This window comes from Mustelus asterias, chromosome 15 (assembly GCF_964213995.1).
Source record: "Mustelus asterias chromosome 15, sMusAst1.hap1.1, whole genome shotgun sequence".
Lineage (NCBI taxonomy): Eukaryota > Metazoa > Chordata > Chondrichthyes > Carcharhiniformes > Triakidae > Mustelus > Mustelus asterias.
Genome location: NC_135815.1, coordinates 55,624,631 through 55,644,834, shown reverse-complemented (window position 1 = coordinate 55,644,834; position 20,204 = coordinate 55,624,631). Strand labels below are relative to the sequence as shown.

Genomic DNA, 20,204 nt, shown 5'->3' with positions numbered 1-20,204 from the left:
CGTATGTTAGGTCCAGGCAGCTAAAAACGGAGGGAGATCTGGAGGAGTACAAAGAAAGTAGGAAAGTACTCAAACGGGGAATTAGAAGAGCAAAAAGGGGTCACGAAATGTTCTTGGCAGACAGGATTAAGGAGAATCCCAAGGCATTTTATTCATACGTTAGGAACAAAAGGGTTGTCAGGGAAAAAATCGGACCTCTCAGGGACAAAAGTGGGGAATTATGCTTGGAGCCCAAAGAAGTAGGGGAGATCCTAAATGAATACTTTGCGTCAGTATTCACAAAGGAGAGGGATGTGTTGACTGGGAGTGTCTCGGAGGGGAGTGTTGAACCATTGGAGAAAATCTCCATTACAAAGGAGGAAGTGTTAGGTTTGTTAGAGAATATAAAGACTGACAAATCCCCAGGGCCTGATGGAATCTATCCAAGGCTGCTCAGGGAGACGAGAGATGAAATCGCTGGGCCTCTGACGCAAATCTTTGTCTCGTCACTGGACGCAGGTGAGGTCCCAGAGGATTGGAGGATAGCTACTGTGGTCCCGTTATTTAAGAAGGGTAGGAAGGATAACCCGGGTAATTATAGGCCGGTGAGCTTGACGTCCGTGGTGGGGAAGTTGTTGGAGAAGATTCTTAGAGATAGGATGTATGCGCATTTAGAAAGGAATAAACTCATTAACGATAGCATGGTTTTGTGAGAGGGAGGTCATGCCTCACTAACCTGGTGGAGTTTTTTGAAGAAGTGACCAAAATGGTTGACGAGGGAAGGGCCGTGGATGTCGTCTATATGGACTTTAGTAAAGCATTTGACAAAGTCCCTCATGGTAGGCTGGTGAAAAAGGTTGGATCTCATGGGATAAAGGGGGAGGTGGCTAGATGGGTGGAGAACTGGCTTGGTCACAGAAGACAGAGGGTGGTAGTGGAAGGGTCTTTTTCCGGCTGGAGGCCTGTGACTAGTGGTGTTTCGCAGGGCTCTGTATTGGGACCTCTGCTGTTTGTGATTTATATAAATGATCTGGAAGAAGGTGTAACTGGGGTGATCAGTACGTTTGCGGACGACACAAAATCAGATCCTTGAAAGTGACGTCACAGGTGGAGAAGGTGGTGAAGAAGGCATATGGCATGCTTGCCTTTATAGGACGGGGCATAGAGTATAAAAGTTGGGGTCTGATGTTGCAGATGTATAGAACGTTGGTTCGGCCGCATTTGGAATACTGCGTCCAGTTCTCATCATAGAAATCATAGAAACCCTACAGTGCAGAAGGAGGCCATTCGGCCCATCGAGTCTGCACCGACCACAATCCCACCCAGGCCCTACCCCCACATATTTACCCGCTAATCCCTCTAACCTACGCATTTTAGGATTCTAAGGGGCAATTTTTAACCTGGCCAATCAACCTAACTCGCACATCTTTGGACTGTGGGAGGAAACCGGAGCACCCGGAGGAAACCCACACAGACACGAGGAGAATGTGCAAACTCCACACAGACAGTGACCCGAGCCGGGAATCGAACCCAGTCGCCACACTACCAGAAGGACGTGGAGGCTTTGGAGAGAGTACAGAGGAGGTTTACCAGGATGTTGCCTGGTATGGAGGGGCTTAGTTATGAGGAGAGATTGGGTAAACTGGGGTTGTTCTCCCTGGAAAGACGGAGGATGAGGGGAGACTTAATAGAGGTGTATAAAATTATGAAAGGCATAGATAGGGTGAACGGTGGGAAGCTTTTCCCCAGGTCGGTGGTGACGTTCACGAGGGGTCATAGGTTCAAGGTGAAGGGGGGGAGGTTTAACACAGATATCAGAAGGACATATTTTACACAGAGGATGGTGGGGGCCTGGAATGTGCTGCCAGGCAAGGTGGTGGAGGCGGACACACTGGGAACATTTAAGACTTAGCTAGACAGCCATATGAACGGAGTGGGAATGGAGGGATACAAAAGATTGGTCTAGTTTGGACCAGGGAGCGGCGCGGGCTTGGAGGGCCGAAGGGCCTGTTCCTGTGCTGTATTGTTCTTTGTTCACTGGGATACGGGTTCCTTGGAGCCCTATCTCTGGGGGAGAGGGGGTGGGGGGCAGCAGGAGTAATTAGTGTAAAAAAATAGAAAACATATTGTCTGTGGACTAACAGTCCTGGGAAACAGTACATCAAAAGCACTGGAAGCTGTCAACCAAGAAATGGCTGAACCGAGATTGTACGTACAGCAGACCCGATATGCAGTAGACTACCAGTTAGCACAACAGGGGGGAGTATGTACAATCATAGGAGACAAATGCATAACCCATGTCACAGACGAATCCTATAACATTACCCAAGTCATTAATAACATCAGAGAACAGCTTGATAACTTCAGACAGGGACCCAAGAAAGGGAGTAGCTGGATGGAATGGCTGGTGGGGGGATCCTATTTAATACATGGACTGATCACACTCATTGCAATTGTAATTGTCTGTTGCTTAATTGTTGGATGCCTTGGTGTCTGTTGCAAAGTCATGGTGACATGAATTGTGCCAGGAGCCAGTGTAACCATCGAGGAAGAATACATAATGGGAACCGCTGAAGACGTCGAGAGCTACGAGGAAGGAAAGAAGATGAACATGTACCTGTAAAGATGCTGTTATTGGTCTGGGGATTATTAAATAATAATCCTGACCAAAAGGGGGAGCTGTTATGGTGAAATTAAAGTGATGGACACAAAATGGTTACCTGGCACACAAAATGGACTCTGGGAAGGGACATTAAAAGGCAGTGGCTTTGGGCACAGACAGTTACACGAAGAGTTAAAACCTGCAGTATCTGAATTGCTGCAGGAAACTGGTCAGACCTGGGGCACTTTAAGACTTGAGATAAGGAGCAGACTCAGAACAATGAGTTTGATAATAAGATCAGCCACTGATGGGGACATGAATGCACAAATATAACAAGGTCAGCCACTGATGGGGACATAAATACATAAATGTATATATATCGAAACCAGTCATTGATAGAGGACATAACTGCATGAATGTATCCATTCTATGTACAATGATGTGTTAACTTTCCATGTCCGTACCTGTCTGCTTGTAACGATGTGTTAACTGTCGATGTCCGTACTACCTATTGTCTAAAAGGTATAAAGATGGTCAACTACCATTGTGTAGTTGAGAAGAGAGCTGCCAAGTACTGCGGAGTACCAGTGCTTTCTCCCACAGCTTTGTCCGAAATAAAACTGTTTTGTTGAACCTCCAAGTCTGACTCCGAAGTGGTAAATTTCCCACAACAGCCATGAACTGAAAAATGATCAACTTTGACCATTTGTGGGAAGGATAGGAATTGGAAGCAATGTCTGACTTCACTGCCCAATCTCTCTGTCTTTATTTCTGGGGATAGGCTATCACACTAAGGAGTCTAACAACACCAGGTTCGAGTCCAACAGGTTTATTTGGTAGCAAACGCCACTAGGGGATGGACTACCATCGATAGGCTATCAACCAGCAGTCACTCTAATCTCACTAACTCCCACAGCTACCTTGACCACACTTCCTCACACCCACTTCCCATGAGCTCTTTATTCCATTCACCCAGTTTTTCCATCTTTGCATACCTATTCTAACAACATAAACTTCCAAACCAGTATTTCAGATATATCCTCAACTGAGAATTCATTGCCCCTGCACAACTGTCATTGATGGGGCCTTGAACTGTGTCTGCTCCCTCTGCATCCAATGGATCATTCTCCACCATTAATTAATGGAAACACAATTGGATGAACTTATAACTAATTTTATTTGAAGATACAGAGGAATAAAATTAAACTCAATAGTAGCAGTAATTATATGTTTTTTTTCAAAAAAGTAGCATATAAACAATGAAAAACATTAATAAATGTTAGAAAAAATATGATGCAGGTATGGTAACTTTTTTTTAAAATCCCATATCACAAAAAGTTTCATAACAAGCAATATTATAATTGTACATTCAAATTCCCTGAAACAGATTTATAAATTGAGAACTTAACTTGCAAAGTTTATGTGCTAAGTAGTTAGATTGACACAGTCATTACAGACAATAAGGGAAGTCCCCTTTTATATAAAACAATGAATTTACAACTTTACAATGTAACATTCACCACGTTGAGCTAAATTCTGAATTTTAGCCTAGTCTTCCACTTGGTTTGAGAACTTAAATACTATGATAAAATTGGAAAAATGAATTGAACAGCATAGAATAGCAACACTTGCTGCACAGATTATGTTAAAATCTGAAGTTGCAAGATCAGCGAGATTTGGGGAATAGCATTAACCACTTCTTTTGGACACTACTTCCAACTCATTCCTTATAATTGCAACAACATTCTTAACATTTTAATGTATCTGTAAAAATCTGCAACTAAAAGGAGCAACTGGAATTCCTGAACCGATCCACACTTAATGGGTGGAATCTTCCTAGTCCCACAGAGGTGGGCTTGACAATTGACCAGGAAGAAATTTACATATGAGGGTTTCCGATCAACAGTCAGGTGTGTTTCTGCTTCTGACAAGCTTGACAGAGGAGGGATATCACTGGTAACTATTACCCAGCTGACAGGATTGGCTGGCCAATTTAAATAATTAACTAAGTCATTTGTGAGTTGTTTGGGGACACCATCAAGATCCAGGTAGCTGGCATGGGGCTTCCACCAGGGTGAGCAACTCTGGCGAGGAAAACTAAGGGACAGCTTGTGTGCCAGTGTTTTTATTATAGAATTCAAGCTTCTTTTCATTCATTCATGGGATAACAACTTCATCGTATTTACTGCCCTTGAGATGGTTCTTTGTGTCCACGTAGTGAAGATTCACCACAGTGCAAGTCGGGAAGGAATTCCAGGATTTTAACCCAGTAACAATGAAGAAACAGCAATATATTTCTAAGTCAGGATAGTATGTGACTTGGAGGGGAACTCTTCAGAAAATGCCTCAATGTTGAGGAACGCTTGTGGTCCCCATCCGCAGAAGCAGAATCCACCTTTGTCAGTGGGGCTGCCATCCTTTCATGGTTGCAGGTCCTATGATTGGGCCTGCAATCTCAGGAACCTGCCCACTGTCCTCAATTGGACAACAGACATGGAGGTGGCCTCCCGGAATATCACACCAGCATGCATGTTGCCAGCAAGTGTAGGGTCGCAACCCTATTTTTAAAGGGGACAAGATTCCACCCAAGGTGTTCACTTTCCTTTTACTGTCAAAGAGTCTGAATGAAGTCATTGAAATCGCCAGAAGGGTTCTGGAGTTCATTAATGAAACCCATGTCTACAGGGTCGGAGATGACTGGATTCATACAGTCATTACCTTCAAATCCATCAACACTGAACATATTATTCGTCATGCTGTCTGTCATCTGCATGCCTCCATTAAAAGATAGGTCATTGGTCAGGTGTCCAAGGACATCATCCATCTGAATGTCAGTGGGTAATTGTGAATTTCCTTGAGCAGTTTTGATAGCAGCAGTGTTTCCAAAGGTATTTTGAGATAATTGAACACTTTGAATGGATGGTGGTTGTTGCTGATTTGGTAGCTTCCATAGATCTGCCATCTGCAATCTTTGTTCACGGTTTGTACCTATCAAATGTCCATCAGTATGGTCAATGCTATTACAGGCAAGTATCTGCATATTTACATGTGGGTTCTGATTTACCATGGTATTGGAAGTGCTCAAAACAGCAGCAGGTTGTTGAATGCATTGAGCTCCGATACCATTGTTTCTGATATCATGTCTAAACCCCACTGAATCTACTGGACAGTTCTGTTTAGGAGGTTCCAAACATTGCAGCACATCGTCACTAAGCACTGGCAAGGAATTATGATTTGCAGGAGCATGTGGATGCAAGTCGTCTTTTCGAGCGTTGTAAGAAGGTATCTGATGCCAGCTTGGATGGGCAACTGGTGTTGTGGTTGTCGATACCAATGTTTGTTGGCCAGAATTGAAAACCTGATTTGAATTTCTGAGAACTGTGCTATTAAAAATATGATTCTGGTTCATAGCCGCCACACTTTTGGTCTGCTGTTGACTTGACATTACTTGTGCCTGTTGGAGTCCAATAAATGGGTCCTGGGGCTCTATGAAGTAAGGAACGAAAATAATGAATCCTCTGACAAATGACGAGAGCTATTTTTAAAAACGTTTATGCTTAGAGTCAGCAAGTTACATTGATACATTTGAACTGATCATGCATCCAGTCAGTAATCATTGAGTTTAAAATAAATAAAAGATACATTACACTCCAAATATCTGTCAATCTGAAACATTTACCATGACTACCCAAGGAAACATTCCGATTCATTTCTAAATTAAATGATCAGCTATAAATAAATGAATTGGTGAAAGTCAGGCTTTGAAATGTTGACTTGAAACTGGAAGTTATATAACATACTACACTAAATACATAATACACAAAGTTACATGATATGCAAAATCCCTTGTGCTGTGGCAACACTGTTCTGAAGTTCTCCGTCACCAGCTCTAGTGAGGAATTTCAAAACTTTTTCTCATCTAAATAATTTTTCTCCTGAAATAAATGATACCTGTAACAGGATATGATGACGTAAGATTAGATTGATTTCACTACACTATAGAAAAAGTGGGCAGATCTGTAATGTTAACAAATAGTAAAAGTAGTTCTGAATCTAGGGTACAATGCCTGTAAAGTGTACTCCGATCAGATTGTGTTTGTGATGAATTTCTTTCCTACCTTGTTTGATGGTCTTTGAGAGTGCATAGGCCCTTCTAGCAGTAGGCACACCAACTGTGACCTTGTCTGGTCGGTTTTGCATACATTGTACATCTGTGGTGTTTGAAACTGTAAGTCAAAATCTAGTTAGGGAAAAATGTCATCTAACAAGCAGAGCCAACTGAACAGTGGTAGCAAAACCATACACATTCGGAAATTTTAATCTGAATGAACCCAACGTTCTAACATATATTCTAACAACTATTCCATAAAGTATTTGCATATCTTAGCGAGATGGCATTAAATCAAGATTGACACCTCCTGTATCAGCCATTTATGGGCTCTGAATCACATTCCAACTGTTTCCATAATTTTCTACTTAATATCTTTTGTTGGTGCAGCACAGCAGACAGATCCACAATTCTGTCAAACACCAAAACATCTACGTCACGCTAGGTTGCTAGATTCCTCACAAGGATGTTCTTCTATCCAAATCATACAATTGGGTGGCAAGATGCCAAGCATAGATCAGGCACCTTTCCATGAGTATGCAGGGAAAACAAATTATGGCTTTCCCAGAAACCTCTAACTGCATTGACAGAGACCCAAGAATTCCTTACCTATCACTCCTAGCTGAGGAGAAAGTACCAAATGCAAATTGAAAAACCAAATAAAACAAGCAAAGAGGGAGCATGAAAAGAGACTGGCAGCCAGCATTAAGGTGAATCCCAAATCATAGAATCCCTACAGTGCAAAAGGATGCCATTCGGCCCATCGAGTCTGCACCGACAACAATCCCACCCCCAGACCCTATTCCCAGTCAGCTGGACAATGGGTGGATATGGGGCAGACTCCCAACTTAAACCTACCAAACTTTACTCTCCATTCAGGCCAAGGGGAGTAAAATCAAAGCAAACTACCATGGATGCTGGAAATCTGAAATAAAAACAGAAAACGCTGGAAAATGCAGCAGGTCCAGCAGCAACTGTGGAGAGAGAAACAGAGTCAACATTTCGAGTCTGTCATACGCGGAATCTGGTGCGGGTTCCCGCTGTTCTGGTCAGTGGGGCTGGCACCAGTGGAGCCAGCAGGTCACTGGATTTGGTCTCAAAGGTAGAGAATTCCGCCCATAGTTTTTAAGGAGTGTCTTAGGGAGGAGACAGGGCTTGAGTTGGAGAGGTTTAGGGAGGAAATTGCAGAGCTTATGGCCAGGGCAGCAGAAGGCACGGCTGACAATGATGGAAAATCAAAGAGGAGTGCAGAAATCTCATGCTTGTTCTCAATTCGCTGCTACTCACTTGCCAGCATGGATCTCAGGACCAGAGCTGGAAGAAGCATCCCAAAAATGTCTGTCTGCTCCCACTGGTGAAATTAGACAAGTTATTCCTAGCTGCAGTACAAATAGAGGAATTCTCTACACCTGAATATTCAAATCACTACAGTGCAGGAGGAGGCCATTTGACCCATCGAGCCTGCATCAACAACAATCTCACCCAGACCCTATCTCTGTAACCCCACACATTTACCCTGTCAATCCCCCTAACACTAAGGGGCAATCCAGCATGGCCAATCAACCCATTCTGTACATCCTTGGACTGTGAGAGGAAACCGGAGCACCCGGAGGAAACCCAAGCAGACACGGGTAGAATGTGCAAACTCCACACAGACAGTGACCCAAGGCTGGAACCGAACCCAGGTCTCTGGTGCTGTAAGGCAGCAGTGCCAACCACTGTACCTGCTTTGGAACAATACAGAAAATGGAAAAAGAACTTGATGCACTCATTCACAAAGTGCATGGGGGCATCACAATGGCATGCAATGTTAAATTTATTTCCAAAGTAGGAAGAGAATGAAGGGACACCACAAAGTAAAGGGTACAGCTCTGGGTCTAAATGTATACAAGTCATTTAAGGTGGCAGAACAAGCTGAGAGAGTGATTAACAAAGCATACAGTATCATCACCTTTTTAAAAGGGGTATAGAACACAAGAGCAAGGAGACTATACTGAAATTGTAGAAGACACTTATTCAGCCTCAGCTGAAGTGTTGCATCTAGTTCTGGGTGCCGAACTTTAGGAAGTGTGTGAAGATATTGGAGCGAGTGCAGAAAAGATTAACAAGATGGTTCCTGGGATGAGTAACTTCAGTTATGAAAACAGATTGGAGAAGCTAGGACTGTTTTCATTGAAGAAGAAAAGACGGAGAGGAGGTTTTGATTTATGTATTCAAAATCATGAGAGGCCTGGACAGAATAGATAGCGAGAAACTGTTCCCACTTGTGAAAGGATAGGGAGAGAATAACAAGATGCAGATTTAAAATAAATAGCAAAAGTGATATGAAAAACGTTTTCACGCAGCTTGTGACTGAGGTCTGGAATGCATGAGAGTATGATGGAGGAAGATTCAATCAAAACATTCAAAAGGGAATTAGACTGTCATCTGAAAAGGAAGACCATGCAACTTTATAGAAAGAAGATGGGAGAATGGCACTAAATGAACTGCTCATATGAAGAACTGCTGCAGACAGGATGAGCTGAATGGCCTCGTATTGTAATGATTCTGTGAAAATGAAAGTACCAAAAGCTTCATCAAGAGCATGATGGTGCTATCCTGAGCATCCAGCTGGCCTTTGTAAGAAAAAGTGGCAAGATAAATTCCAAGGAATATTTGTTGTGCCCTAACCTAACTAAACAAGAATCTGATACAGAGAAAAAGTTTAAGTAAATGGGCATACAATTCATGTGTTCGATTATCTGAATCTAAGTCAGATCTATAGTGTTCAAGATTGTAAGAACTAGTGTCCCATTTAGCAACCAATGTATTAGTGCCAATGTAGAACAGATTGCTCAGTGTTTGAGCTAGTTTCTCCTGGGTAGTAACAGACATTGATCCAGACATAAAAACGGAAAATGTTGGAAATACTCAACCGCTCCTGCAACACGTGGAGAGAAAAAGAGAATGAATGCTTCAGGTTGATGACTTTTCATTGGAACTGGGAAAAGTTCCACAATAATGGTTTTAAACAAGTGAAAGGGGGGAGGGTGGAAAAAGAACAAAAAGGAAGGTCGTAGGGTGGGAGACATGAGGGGTCAAACAACAAAACAGCTGCTAATGCAATGGTACTGGGACTAATAAAGAACAAAAGGCTTGTCCAAAGGGGATGAGAATGACAGATTGCTGCTATCTGAAAGTGAAAGCAAGGGGAAAATGAGACTGAAACAACGACATGCAAAGAAAAAGGAAGCAAAATTGGGGCAGAGATTTATGGTCTGAAATAGTTGAAAATGTTGAGTCTTTTTGGCAATAAAGTGCCTGATCAAAAGATGAAATTTTGTTCCTCAAGCTTACATTGTGCTTCATTGGAACACTGTAGGTCAGAGAGATCAACGTGAGAGCAAGGTGCAGAATTAAAATGACATGACCAGAATCTCAGGGTCATGCGTGGGGACCGAACAGAGATGTCTCGCAAAGTGGTTGCTCAATATGTGTTTGGTCTTCCCAATGTATATCAGACCACAGTGTGAGCAGCAAATATAGGGCCCGATTTTACCATTGCGTCGCGCCCGTTTTCGGGTGTGAAAACATGGTAAAGTCTGGTGTGAGGCCATTAATGCAATCCGCGCCTGCGCAGATTGCCACTTTACCGAAACCCGGGAATGGCGGTGATTCGATTCGCGCCCAAAACAGGCGCAACAGCAATTTAAATTGAATTAATGAACTGCCCGCCCAACTTTATCCGCATTTCCCCCTTTACCATCGCGTTTGCCAATCCGGAACCGCGCTGTAATGGACCTGCTAAATAAAAGTCTGAATCGGGCGCTCCAGCTGCTGAAGAGGCGCGTTCAGTGTTTCCAACGGCTCTCTGACTCAGATCAGTGGTGTGGGGGGGGAGGGGAGTGAGGCCAGATTGTTGGTATGGTTTGGGGGGGGGAGGGGGGTGGTGGGTGGGAAGGAGGAGGCGGGTCAGATGTATCTCTGGTGGGGGGGGAGATCGTTGTCTGGTGGGGTGGGGGGGGCGGATTGGTGTCTGGTGGGGAGGGAAGAGGAGGCGGATCAGATGTTCCTCTGGGGGCGGGGTTGGGGGTGGGGGGGTGGGTGAGTGAGGCCAGACCATTCTCTGGGGGGTGAGGGGGTGAGTGAGGCCAGATCGTTGTTTGGGGGGGGGGGGAGAGAGGAGTCCCGATCGCTCACTGGGGGCAGATGGATCTCCAGTGGGGGGGACGGGGGGGGGGGGAAACGGGGGGAGCAGATGGATCTCTGGCGGGGGGTGAGGCAGGGGGTCTGCTGCCACTCTGCGGGCGATTAGTGGGGGGGGGCAGGGGTGGCGATTGGTCTGGGTAGTGGGGGGTGGATAAGGGGGACAGTGATGTGCGTGGGTAGTGGGGGGTGGATAAGGGGGACAGTGATGTGTGTGGTTAGAGGGGGGGTGGATAAGTGGGACAGTGATGTGTGTGGGTAGTGGGGGGGGTGGATAAGGGGGACAGTGATGTGTGTGGGTAGTGAGGGGTGGATAAGGGGGACAGTGATGTGTGTGGGTAGAGGGGGGGGTGGATAAGTGGGACAGTGATGTGTGTGGGTAGTGGGGGGTGGAATAGGGGAGGACAGTGATGTGTGTGGGTAGTGGGGGGGTGGATAAGGGGGTCAGTGATGTGTGTGGGTAGTGGGGGCAGTAGATAAGGGGGACAGTGATGTGTGTGGGAGCCATCACTCCCGCTTTTCGCTCCTGGGCCGCTGTCTCCGCTTTCTGCGGCCTGGGAGGGATCTGACACGGGCACGCTTTTTCAATTTTTTTTCCAACTGCGCATGCGCAGTTCAGAACTCCGATCATTTTGGCCGCACTAAGTCCCGCCCACATTGTGAATGGGACTGCCGATTTTCTCTTTCAGGCTGAGTGCGTATGGGGGCCTCTGAAAGCAGATTTCTAAGTCGGATCTGCATTATGCCCAGATTGGGCACTTAGAATGATAATGGTAAAATCGGGCCCATAGTGTAACTAAACTGAAAAATGCACAGCACACAAAAATTACTATTTTACCTGAAAGGAGTGTTTTGAATGGTAAGGAAAGAAGAGTGAACCAGGAGGAACAGTCCCTTCAGGACACCGAAAGATCAAAAAGGCAGCTCACCATCACCTTCTCAAGGACAATTAGGGATGGGCACAAATGCTGGCCTTGTCGGAAATGCTCACATCTCATGAAAGAATGTAAAAGAGAGAGAAGGGAAAGTGAAAATGCAGTTTGTGGTGGCATCATGCTGGGGATGGCAGAAGATGATCTATTGAATATGGAAGCTTGTGGACTGAAGGTGAGGACAAAGGGAAGCCGATCAGTGTTCGGGGAGGGAGGGAAAGGAGTGAAAGCAGAAGAGCGGGAACTTGGAGACAAATGGTCAAGGTCCTGTCAACCAGATTCCAGGTAATCCTCAGGATGTGAGGATGTAGTTAAAATAGTTGTGGGAGTTAGTGGACTTATAGTAAATATTTATTAATGGCAGAAGTGGAGAGTGTGAAGTTGAGGAAGGGAGGGAATGAGTTGGAGATGGACCGTTTGAAGCTGAGAGCTGGATTGAAATTGGAAGCATTGTTGATGAAGTTTTCCAGTTCAGAGAGCAGGAAACACCAATGTACCAGAATGATAAAAGTGAGGGAGAGAGGCCAATATAAAACTGGAACAAGGAAAGTTACATATATCCCACAAATTCTAGGACACATGTGGGTACCCATTGCAACACTTTTCATTTGGACAAAGTGAGTGGTGTTAAAGAAGTTGCTCAATATGAGAACATGGTCCGCCAGGGGAGGACGGCGGTTCTCTCCTTTCACGAATGTAGCAGAACATCCTGCGACCATGCTGGTGGAGGCTGAGAGAGATTGAATGCTCATGGTGAAGAGAAGATAATTAGGGCCAGAAACCTGGACAATATTAAGTGATGGGCAGCATCGGAAGAATCAGATGTAGGTGGGAAGAGTGGACAAGGGGAGGAAAGAATAGCCAAGATAGGAAGAGATTTTTAAAATGCTTTCACAGGATGCGGGCATCGCTGGCTAAGTGATCCTAATTGCCTTTGAGAAGCTGATGGTGAGTTGCCTTCTTGAACCGCTGCAATGTGGCATAGATACATCCAGTGTTGTTATGATGAGAATTCTAGGATTTTGACCAGCAACTGTTCCAAGTCAGTTCAAATTAATTCAGTGGGGCAGAAATAGACAAATGACAGGACAACAAGGGCTGTCCTGTTTGTTGATCTTGGGAAGGACCATTTGGGGTTGGGGGTCTATGAGGTTGGATGCACTGGATGGAAGATCTCCAAAGTAGATGAGATCAGTGACAGTCCTGGACTCAATGGCTTGATGTTCATTGGTGGGGTCGTCATCCAGAGGGAGGTAGGAGGAAGTGTCAGAGAGTTGGCACTGATTCATTGCATTTATCGCCAGCATTATTTAGTTCTTTTATGTTTAAAATCATGGAACTGAACCATAGTGATTGTGAGCCTAACATTCAGCCAAGTTTAACTTAATTACATTTTAGCTGATGTACATCAGCTATTACAGGAAAATACAAACACCAGCAGCTCCACCAAGGGCACCCAGAGATGGAAGCGACAAAGCATAGGGCAAAAGAAACTATGTACTGGCCGTCAGTGTATGGCAACATAGAGAGGGAGCTGTCCAGGTGTGCATGCAATGCCACCCACTTCACAACTTCAATCACTTTCGCAGCTTTTATTAGCAAATCGAAAGTCACCCTGAATATTCTGAGCAATGTTACAGGCTGCTGTGAGTTAGTACCCGCACCACTTCAGAAATAATTGCTGGAAATCAAAGATAGGAGTAACTTGTCCAGGGTTTATGTTAACAAGTGTTAATGTCTCAGTGAATGTTGATTGGAAAATAGCATACTGGGAAGAGGCTGTGACATGAGGTTCCATCAGGATGCTACGCACACAGGACAGACAAATGCAACCCTAAAAGTAAAATGAGTTCAAGGCCCTTGCAGTCAGGGGGTGTGGAATTTATTGTGATCCTTACCTGTTGGTGCCCAATCCTGCAGCAACTTTTGGAAAACAACTGCGGTCCTCTTTCTTTTTTCGTAAAAACAGTTTTCTGTATAATGAAAATAAAGATACAAAAAATTATTTCAAACATCATTCTCAACATTAATACTCAAACATCATACTAGTAAAAATACAAGAATATTTCTGACCTTGTTTGCTAGAATCAACAACATTAATTGACATTGCATCTTTAACAGAGAATGTCCCAACACACTTCACAGGTGCATTATTAAACAAAATTTGACACCAAATCACCCACGTGTCTGCGTGGGTTTCCTCCGGGTGCTCTAGTTTCCTCCCACAGTCCAAAGATGTGCGGGTTAGGTTGATTGGCCATGCTAAAATTGCCCCTTAGTGTCCTGAGATGCGTAGGCGAGAGGGATTAGTGGGTAAAATATGTAGGGATATGGGGGTAGGGCCTGGGTGGGATTGTGGTCGGTGCAGACTCGATGGGCCGAATGGCCTCTTTCTGTACTGTAGGGATTCTATGATTCTATTCTATATTAGAAGATAATATGACAGATAACCAAAAGCTTAAGTCAAAGATATAAGTTTTAAAGAAGTGTCTTACAGAGAGAGAGAGAGAAAAATGTAGAGGTTTTGGGGAGGGAATTCTACAATTTAGTAGGCAGTTCAAGACACAGCTATCAATGGTGGAAGGTTAAAATAGGGATGTGCAAAAGGCCAGAATGAGAGGTGAGCAAAAATCTCAGTGGATGCGAGAGGTTTTGGAGATAGGGAAGAGCAAGGCCATGGAGGGCATTGGAAACAATGAGATAAATTTTCAAATTCAGACTGCCAGCCATGATCAGTGATCGGGGGTAATGGTAGGAAGATACGGGCAGCAGAATTTTAGATAAACTCAAGTTTGTAGAGGGTGGAAATTGGGATGTCAGCCAGCAAAGTGCTGGAATAGTCATCTAAAGGAAACAATGTCATTGAGGGTTTGAACAGAAGATGAGCTGAGGCAGGGACAAAATTAGGTGACACAGATACATGGTTAGAAGCTCAAAAATCAAATCAGACACGTAGGTTGCGAATGTTCTGGGTTAGCATCAGGCAGTTGCGAGGGAGAGGAATGGAAGCTTGATGGCCAGGGAACGGAGTTTGTCATGGGGCTGAAAGACAATTGTTTTGGTCATTTGAACAGTTACTTGAAGGAAATTTCTGCTCACCCAGTACTGGATGCCAGATAAGCAGTATGACAATATAGAGATGGTGGAGGGGTCGAGAAGTCAACACCAGGGTGTCAAGTGTACACAGTGTGTTAGCAAATTACTAACACGGACAGAAAGTCCTACTGACATATGGCTCCCACAAGCACCAAGTAATCAGAAGAAGCATATGTCAATATAAACCCTTAAAAGTAAAATAACAACAAAGATCACCCATAAAAACTGGAGTGGCCCCAAACTTTATAAGTTAATCGACTGAATTAAATAAAATTGGCCTGAGCTATCTAGTGTGAGGAAACAATGTAGCCAGAGCTCCCATATTGTATCCCGCGATCACTGCTGGAAAGTGCAAGCTCGGCAAGATCAGGATTGTGTTCACCTTTTGATGCCTGTGCAGTTAAACAGATTTTCAATTCTAAAGTCTAACCCCCACGTGAAGAATGGTTACCTTGGTCCAAAACAAGAAAGATTGTTCAGGATTAAGATACAAGCAAATGCCAGGAAAAAAAATGAATATTCTATACAGTTGCAATTCAGGAGGCACACTAAAAACGTAGTAATAATAGGAGGAATTATTCTTCCAACTTAAAAGTCGGGATGAGCCAATATGCCCCGGGTCTTCAGGCTGTTGAGTTGCTCAAGGGTGAGACTGCCCCCATCCGAGAGGAAGTCCCACCTCCAACAGCTGTCAGCCGATCTCTAGCAGTGCTGGTCACTGCTGGGACTAAGGACAGTCTCCAACAAAGTGGAACCTTAATGCCAGACACCCTGGTAACTCTGGGGTTTTGCCAGGGCCAGGCTAGCTGGTCCCAGAGAGGTGTGGGGGAGGGGGTGGGGGGAGGGGGACTAAGTTCAGCTGGGCAGGTGGTGGGGAACATGGGGGGAGGGAGGGAGTGCAAGGAAACTCAGTGCCCCAAACAGGAAGTAACCCTCCATACCAACATCAAGGCCATTAGGAGTCATTTGGCCCGGGCACCCTCCAACACCAGTGGAATAAAGCTTTTAGGGCCTCAACTGCCCTTTGGGCAAGTGTGCCGTCCTATGCCTAGCAGCAGGTTGGCAATGGACTCAGCACTGCCACCGTGCCACCTGATATTATGCTCCAGGTCAGTGGTTTGTGCGGGAGGGGGTGGAGCATAAAATTCCACTTGAATATCTAAAAACATTAGGTACCAAAAATCGCTTGTATAGCCACAGCTGAATACTGTGGAATAATTCTATTAAATACAGAACAAATGTTACTGTACAGTTTAATAATTATTATATAATACCTCTCTCATCTGGAAGGTATCTGAACTCCATAGGTTCACTGACTTCCTGGTCTGAAGGTCGTCGAAGCTGCATTTTCACTGATACTGGCTCAGTAATGTTTACTTGGTAATACGCTGGTGTTCGAAAGACAATAGCAACTTGTCGATGGACATCAGCCTGTGAAAACGAACCTTTCGCCTCCCAGTTTTGAGTGAAGAAACGAACTTCAATATCATCTATGGATGCAAATATTAATATTTGTTCAACACTATGCATAAAAAGATTTTAAACACACAATGTTTATCCACGGTTGATGTTTAATGGCTAATGTAAAGTTGACCTTTTTTATTAGTTTCAAAATAGACTTTTAAACTGTGCCACCCTGCCTCTGGCTCCTCTCTCTCCTTCCCCTGAATCACAGCTCTACTGATTTTAGGATAAGCCAATAATAGCCCCATTAATGGTTTTCTCTGAAACAAATAGAAATTATAGTAAAAATTCAATCCTTCATCTAAAAAATATAGGAACCAATGTCTGTAGCTTCAAGTATAAATTAAAACAATTAAATATTAAAAGATTACTGACAACAGAAATGTTAAACATTTTATTATTCTTGTACATATCTTAGTAATTGGCAATGAAAATTCCGTGCCTGGTTAATAGGATTTCTGACATTCAAGGTCTAGGGTTGTGTAAACCTAATGAAGAAATGTTTGAAATTCACTCTGGGTTCTGGTCGCACAGTCCATTTACTAATATCAACATCCTTCATTTTGAGTGGCTCTGGATCTTTCAATTCATCAAAAAAACCCCACAATTTCTATTCTACTCTGAAAGTATGAAATAATCATACAGTAAAAAACAATCTGGTCCATTTAGCCAGACCCATACAGTCAGGATGCCTCATGCATCAGGGTATGGACACCCCAAACCTAAGCAAAGTCATGTAATAAGCGAGGCAAAGAAATTCAGGCTAATCAAGGAGGGGAGAAAATTAAAAATTGCTCATCAATCTCTTTAGGTGATTGAATCCAGTCAAAGCTACCCAGCTTTCATAGAATCATAAATTCCCTGTAGTGCAGAAAGAGGCCATTCAGCCCAGCGAGCCTGTATCGACAACAATCCCACCCAAGCCCTATCCCCGTAACCCCAAGTATTTACCCTGCTGATCGCCCTGACACTAAGGGTCAATTTAGCATGGCCAATCAATCTAACCCACACATCTTTGGAGTGTGGGAGGAAACCATGCAGACACGGGAGAATGTGCAAACTCCACACAGTCACCCAAGGCTGGAATCGAACCTGGATCCCTGGCACTGAGAGGCAGCAGCGCTAACCACGGTGCCATCCATGCAAGCGCTTTTTTAAAAAAAAATGGTATGACAGAAACACAACAATTTAAAAATCCAAAGATGATGAATTACCTTTCTGAACTTTATCACATAGAAGAAAAATTTCATCTCCTCCCTTAACAGTCCCTGTGTTCTTGTTGACACGACAAATCTTCAACTCTGCTGTGTTTGGTGCTCCTGTAAATCAAGAATATATACAAACTACTCATTCCCATATAATTGTATACGTACATTAGTTTACAGAATTTATAACTCTTATCTTGCTATATCTATACTGCTTTTCTTTCTTTCAAAGTAAAATGCAACAATTATTCTCTGGACAGTACGAATTTTCTGCTAATCTTGTTAACCCTGCTCTGGAAGGCAGACACTCCATAGTGGAATGGGGTTTCACTGGTGCTCTCTGCTAATTTTTCTGAGTGACCATTCAGTCTGGGGAACATAACATCCAACCTCAACCCTGCATTTATTTTGCTTGAATGATTGTGCCCCAGGCAACTGGATGAGGATGTGCCGCTAGGTAACAAAAATCTTGGTTAGTTTCCACTCTCTAATCCAGGCCACTCGTAGCATCTATAAGACCTCTCGGTTAAAATAGCTAACTCACCGTAAAATGGTAAGTAAAACTTACGCATTGGAATTCTACCACCCCGCCTGCCACAGAATCGCAGTGGGCGAGGGGCAGACAACAAAAAATGCCCGTTGACCTCGGGTGGGAATTTCCGGTCTTGCTCGAGCAAAGCTGTAAAATCTGGTCCATGATCTCTCTAATCTGTGTGCTGAGTGATTTGTACCATAAACTCAATGAGCTGTCAGGGGCTGGTGGTCATAAACTGGATATGTGGAGATCCCTGCTCCCTCCTATGATGAATTACACATTTAGATTGTGAAATTGAAAGAGTTTTTGCAGATGGAAAGATGATTTGAGTCATCAAATTTGTCATATTCAATATACTCACACTTCAATCAAATCTATCCTTGTTTATGGGAATGTCATTAATCAGAAATCACACAGTTTTTTTCCCATTCTATATCCCCTCATTGCTGAGCAGTGTCCCTTTCAGTTTACAATACCCCCAATTTCTGGTTTTGAGCATTTTGGCTCTATAAATTAATAATGGCACGGAAAGAGACTGTTTGGCCCATCACGTCCAAGCCGGCTCTCTGTAACGCAATCCAATCAATCCCATTTCCCACTCCAGACCCATTGACCTGTAAGTTTATTTTACTCGTGCCCACCAAATTTCCTTTTGAAATCAGTGTCTCTGCTTCCACCACCCTTGTAGGCAGCAAGTTCCAGATCATTATCACTTGCTGCGTAACAACATTCTTCCTCACATTTCCCCTGCATCTTTTTTCCAACACCTTAAATCTGTGTCCTTGGTACTTTTACTGTCAGCTAATGGGAACAATTTTTCCTTTTCTATTTGATCTCAACCTGAGATTATAACATTTTACCCCCTGTATAATCAATTTGGGGGGTACAGGTTTCAGTTGCAGTTTTATTCAACAGCACAGGTAGAAAGTTGATTTCATGGAAAAATAGTAATTTGTCCATTGAGTTAGATTCAAAATTTCAAGTGCCAAAGGTGAAGAGCATCTTCTAGCAAGTTGATACACTCAATTCCGTCCTCTGGTTTCTCAGATTATGCCCAAGTCTTTTTCTATCCAGTACCTGGAGTGCTCAAATTGACTAAAGCAGAAACGTTCTGTGGTGGACCCATCGACCTCTCAGTCTACTACCCCAACTATAATGGAAGTAGTGAGTAACTGCAAAAAAAAAAGCCCAGCTATTCATTATGTCACTATTGTTGAGAGTGTAAAGTGAGAGGTTAATGTCCTGCTTGTAAAATGTATTGGAAGATATATTAGGATAAAGGAAATTAAATTGTACATTTGCATCAATTTCTAGTCCATTCCATGTCTTGTTCATTTAATACACTTTAACATATGATGGATTAAAATAGCAATCTCTGTTACTACCAGCATGAAGTTAGTTAACAGCGAATACTGTAAAAATGGCCTCCTAGCTTTTTGTTAAGTAATATGTCTAAGTTATATGCAATTGATACTGCTTGTGACAGGCTGAGATGTGCATAATTTCTGCATACTACAATGTCTCCTCTGGAACTGTACATGTTCAATCAAAAAACACATTTGGATATCATGCCTAGAGTATTAGTTGATGTAGGGAGTCAGCAGTTGGAAAAGCTGCAGGGCTGGATTTCATTAAAAGGCTTAGATGTACAAGAGTTTGATTGGGGTAGGAGAAGGTGCATTGACAGAATTTTATTTTTTAAAGAGTAATGCAATTAAATTGAATTTCAATACCTGCTTTAGCCCTGATTTGAATCAATATTGCAAACGAAGGGAGGGGGAGGCGATAATTTGAATCAAGAAATATTGGTTCAGTCATCAAGCATGGAATGAAGTGAGCCTCCATAATCATCAAGTAAAGCATGCCCAAGAGAGTGGACTGAATTACTGCCATAAAATAATAGATGCAGGAAAAATAAACTGTGTTTTTATTACTAAAGTGAGACATGAGTCATGAACACAAGGACATAAAAGATCCACTTGGGGAGTCAAGTGCCACATGTATCCAGAGTGTCCAGTCATTGAGTGAAGAACAAACATCAGAGTATGTTGTTAAAATTAACTTAACATTAAAGTGCGAGAGTACACCAGAAACTAAT

At 43.4% G+C, this 20,204-nt stretch overlaps 1 protein-coding gene across 1 annotated transcript in view; it reads right to left on the bottom strand.

The window, feature by feature from the left end:
* Window positions 1-3,739: 3,739 nt before the first annotated feature.
* Window positions 3,740-20,204, bottom strand: part of rel (v-rel avian reticuloendotheliosis viral oncogene homolog) — a 52,216-nt gene continuing 35,751 nt past the window's right edge. Inside the window, exons 7-11 of the mRNA XM_078229901.1 lie at window positions 17,581-17,685; window positions 16,177-16,392; window positions 13,705-13,779; window positions 6,700-6,807; window positions 3,740-6,067 (exon numbers count right to left, since the gene is read on the bottom strand). Coding sequence (XP_078086027.1) covers window positions 5,193-6,067; window positions 6,700-6,807; window positions 13,705-13,779; window positions 16,177-16,392; window positions 17,581-17,685 — 1,379 coding nt within the window. The 3' untranslated portion in view covers window positions 3,740-5,192. The remainder of the gene's footprint in view (window positions 6,068-6,699; window positions 6,808-13,704; window positions 13,780-16,176; window positions 16,393-17,580; window positions 17,686-20,204) is intronic.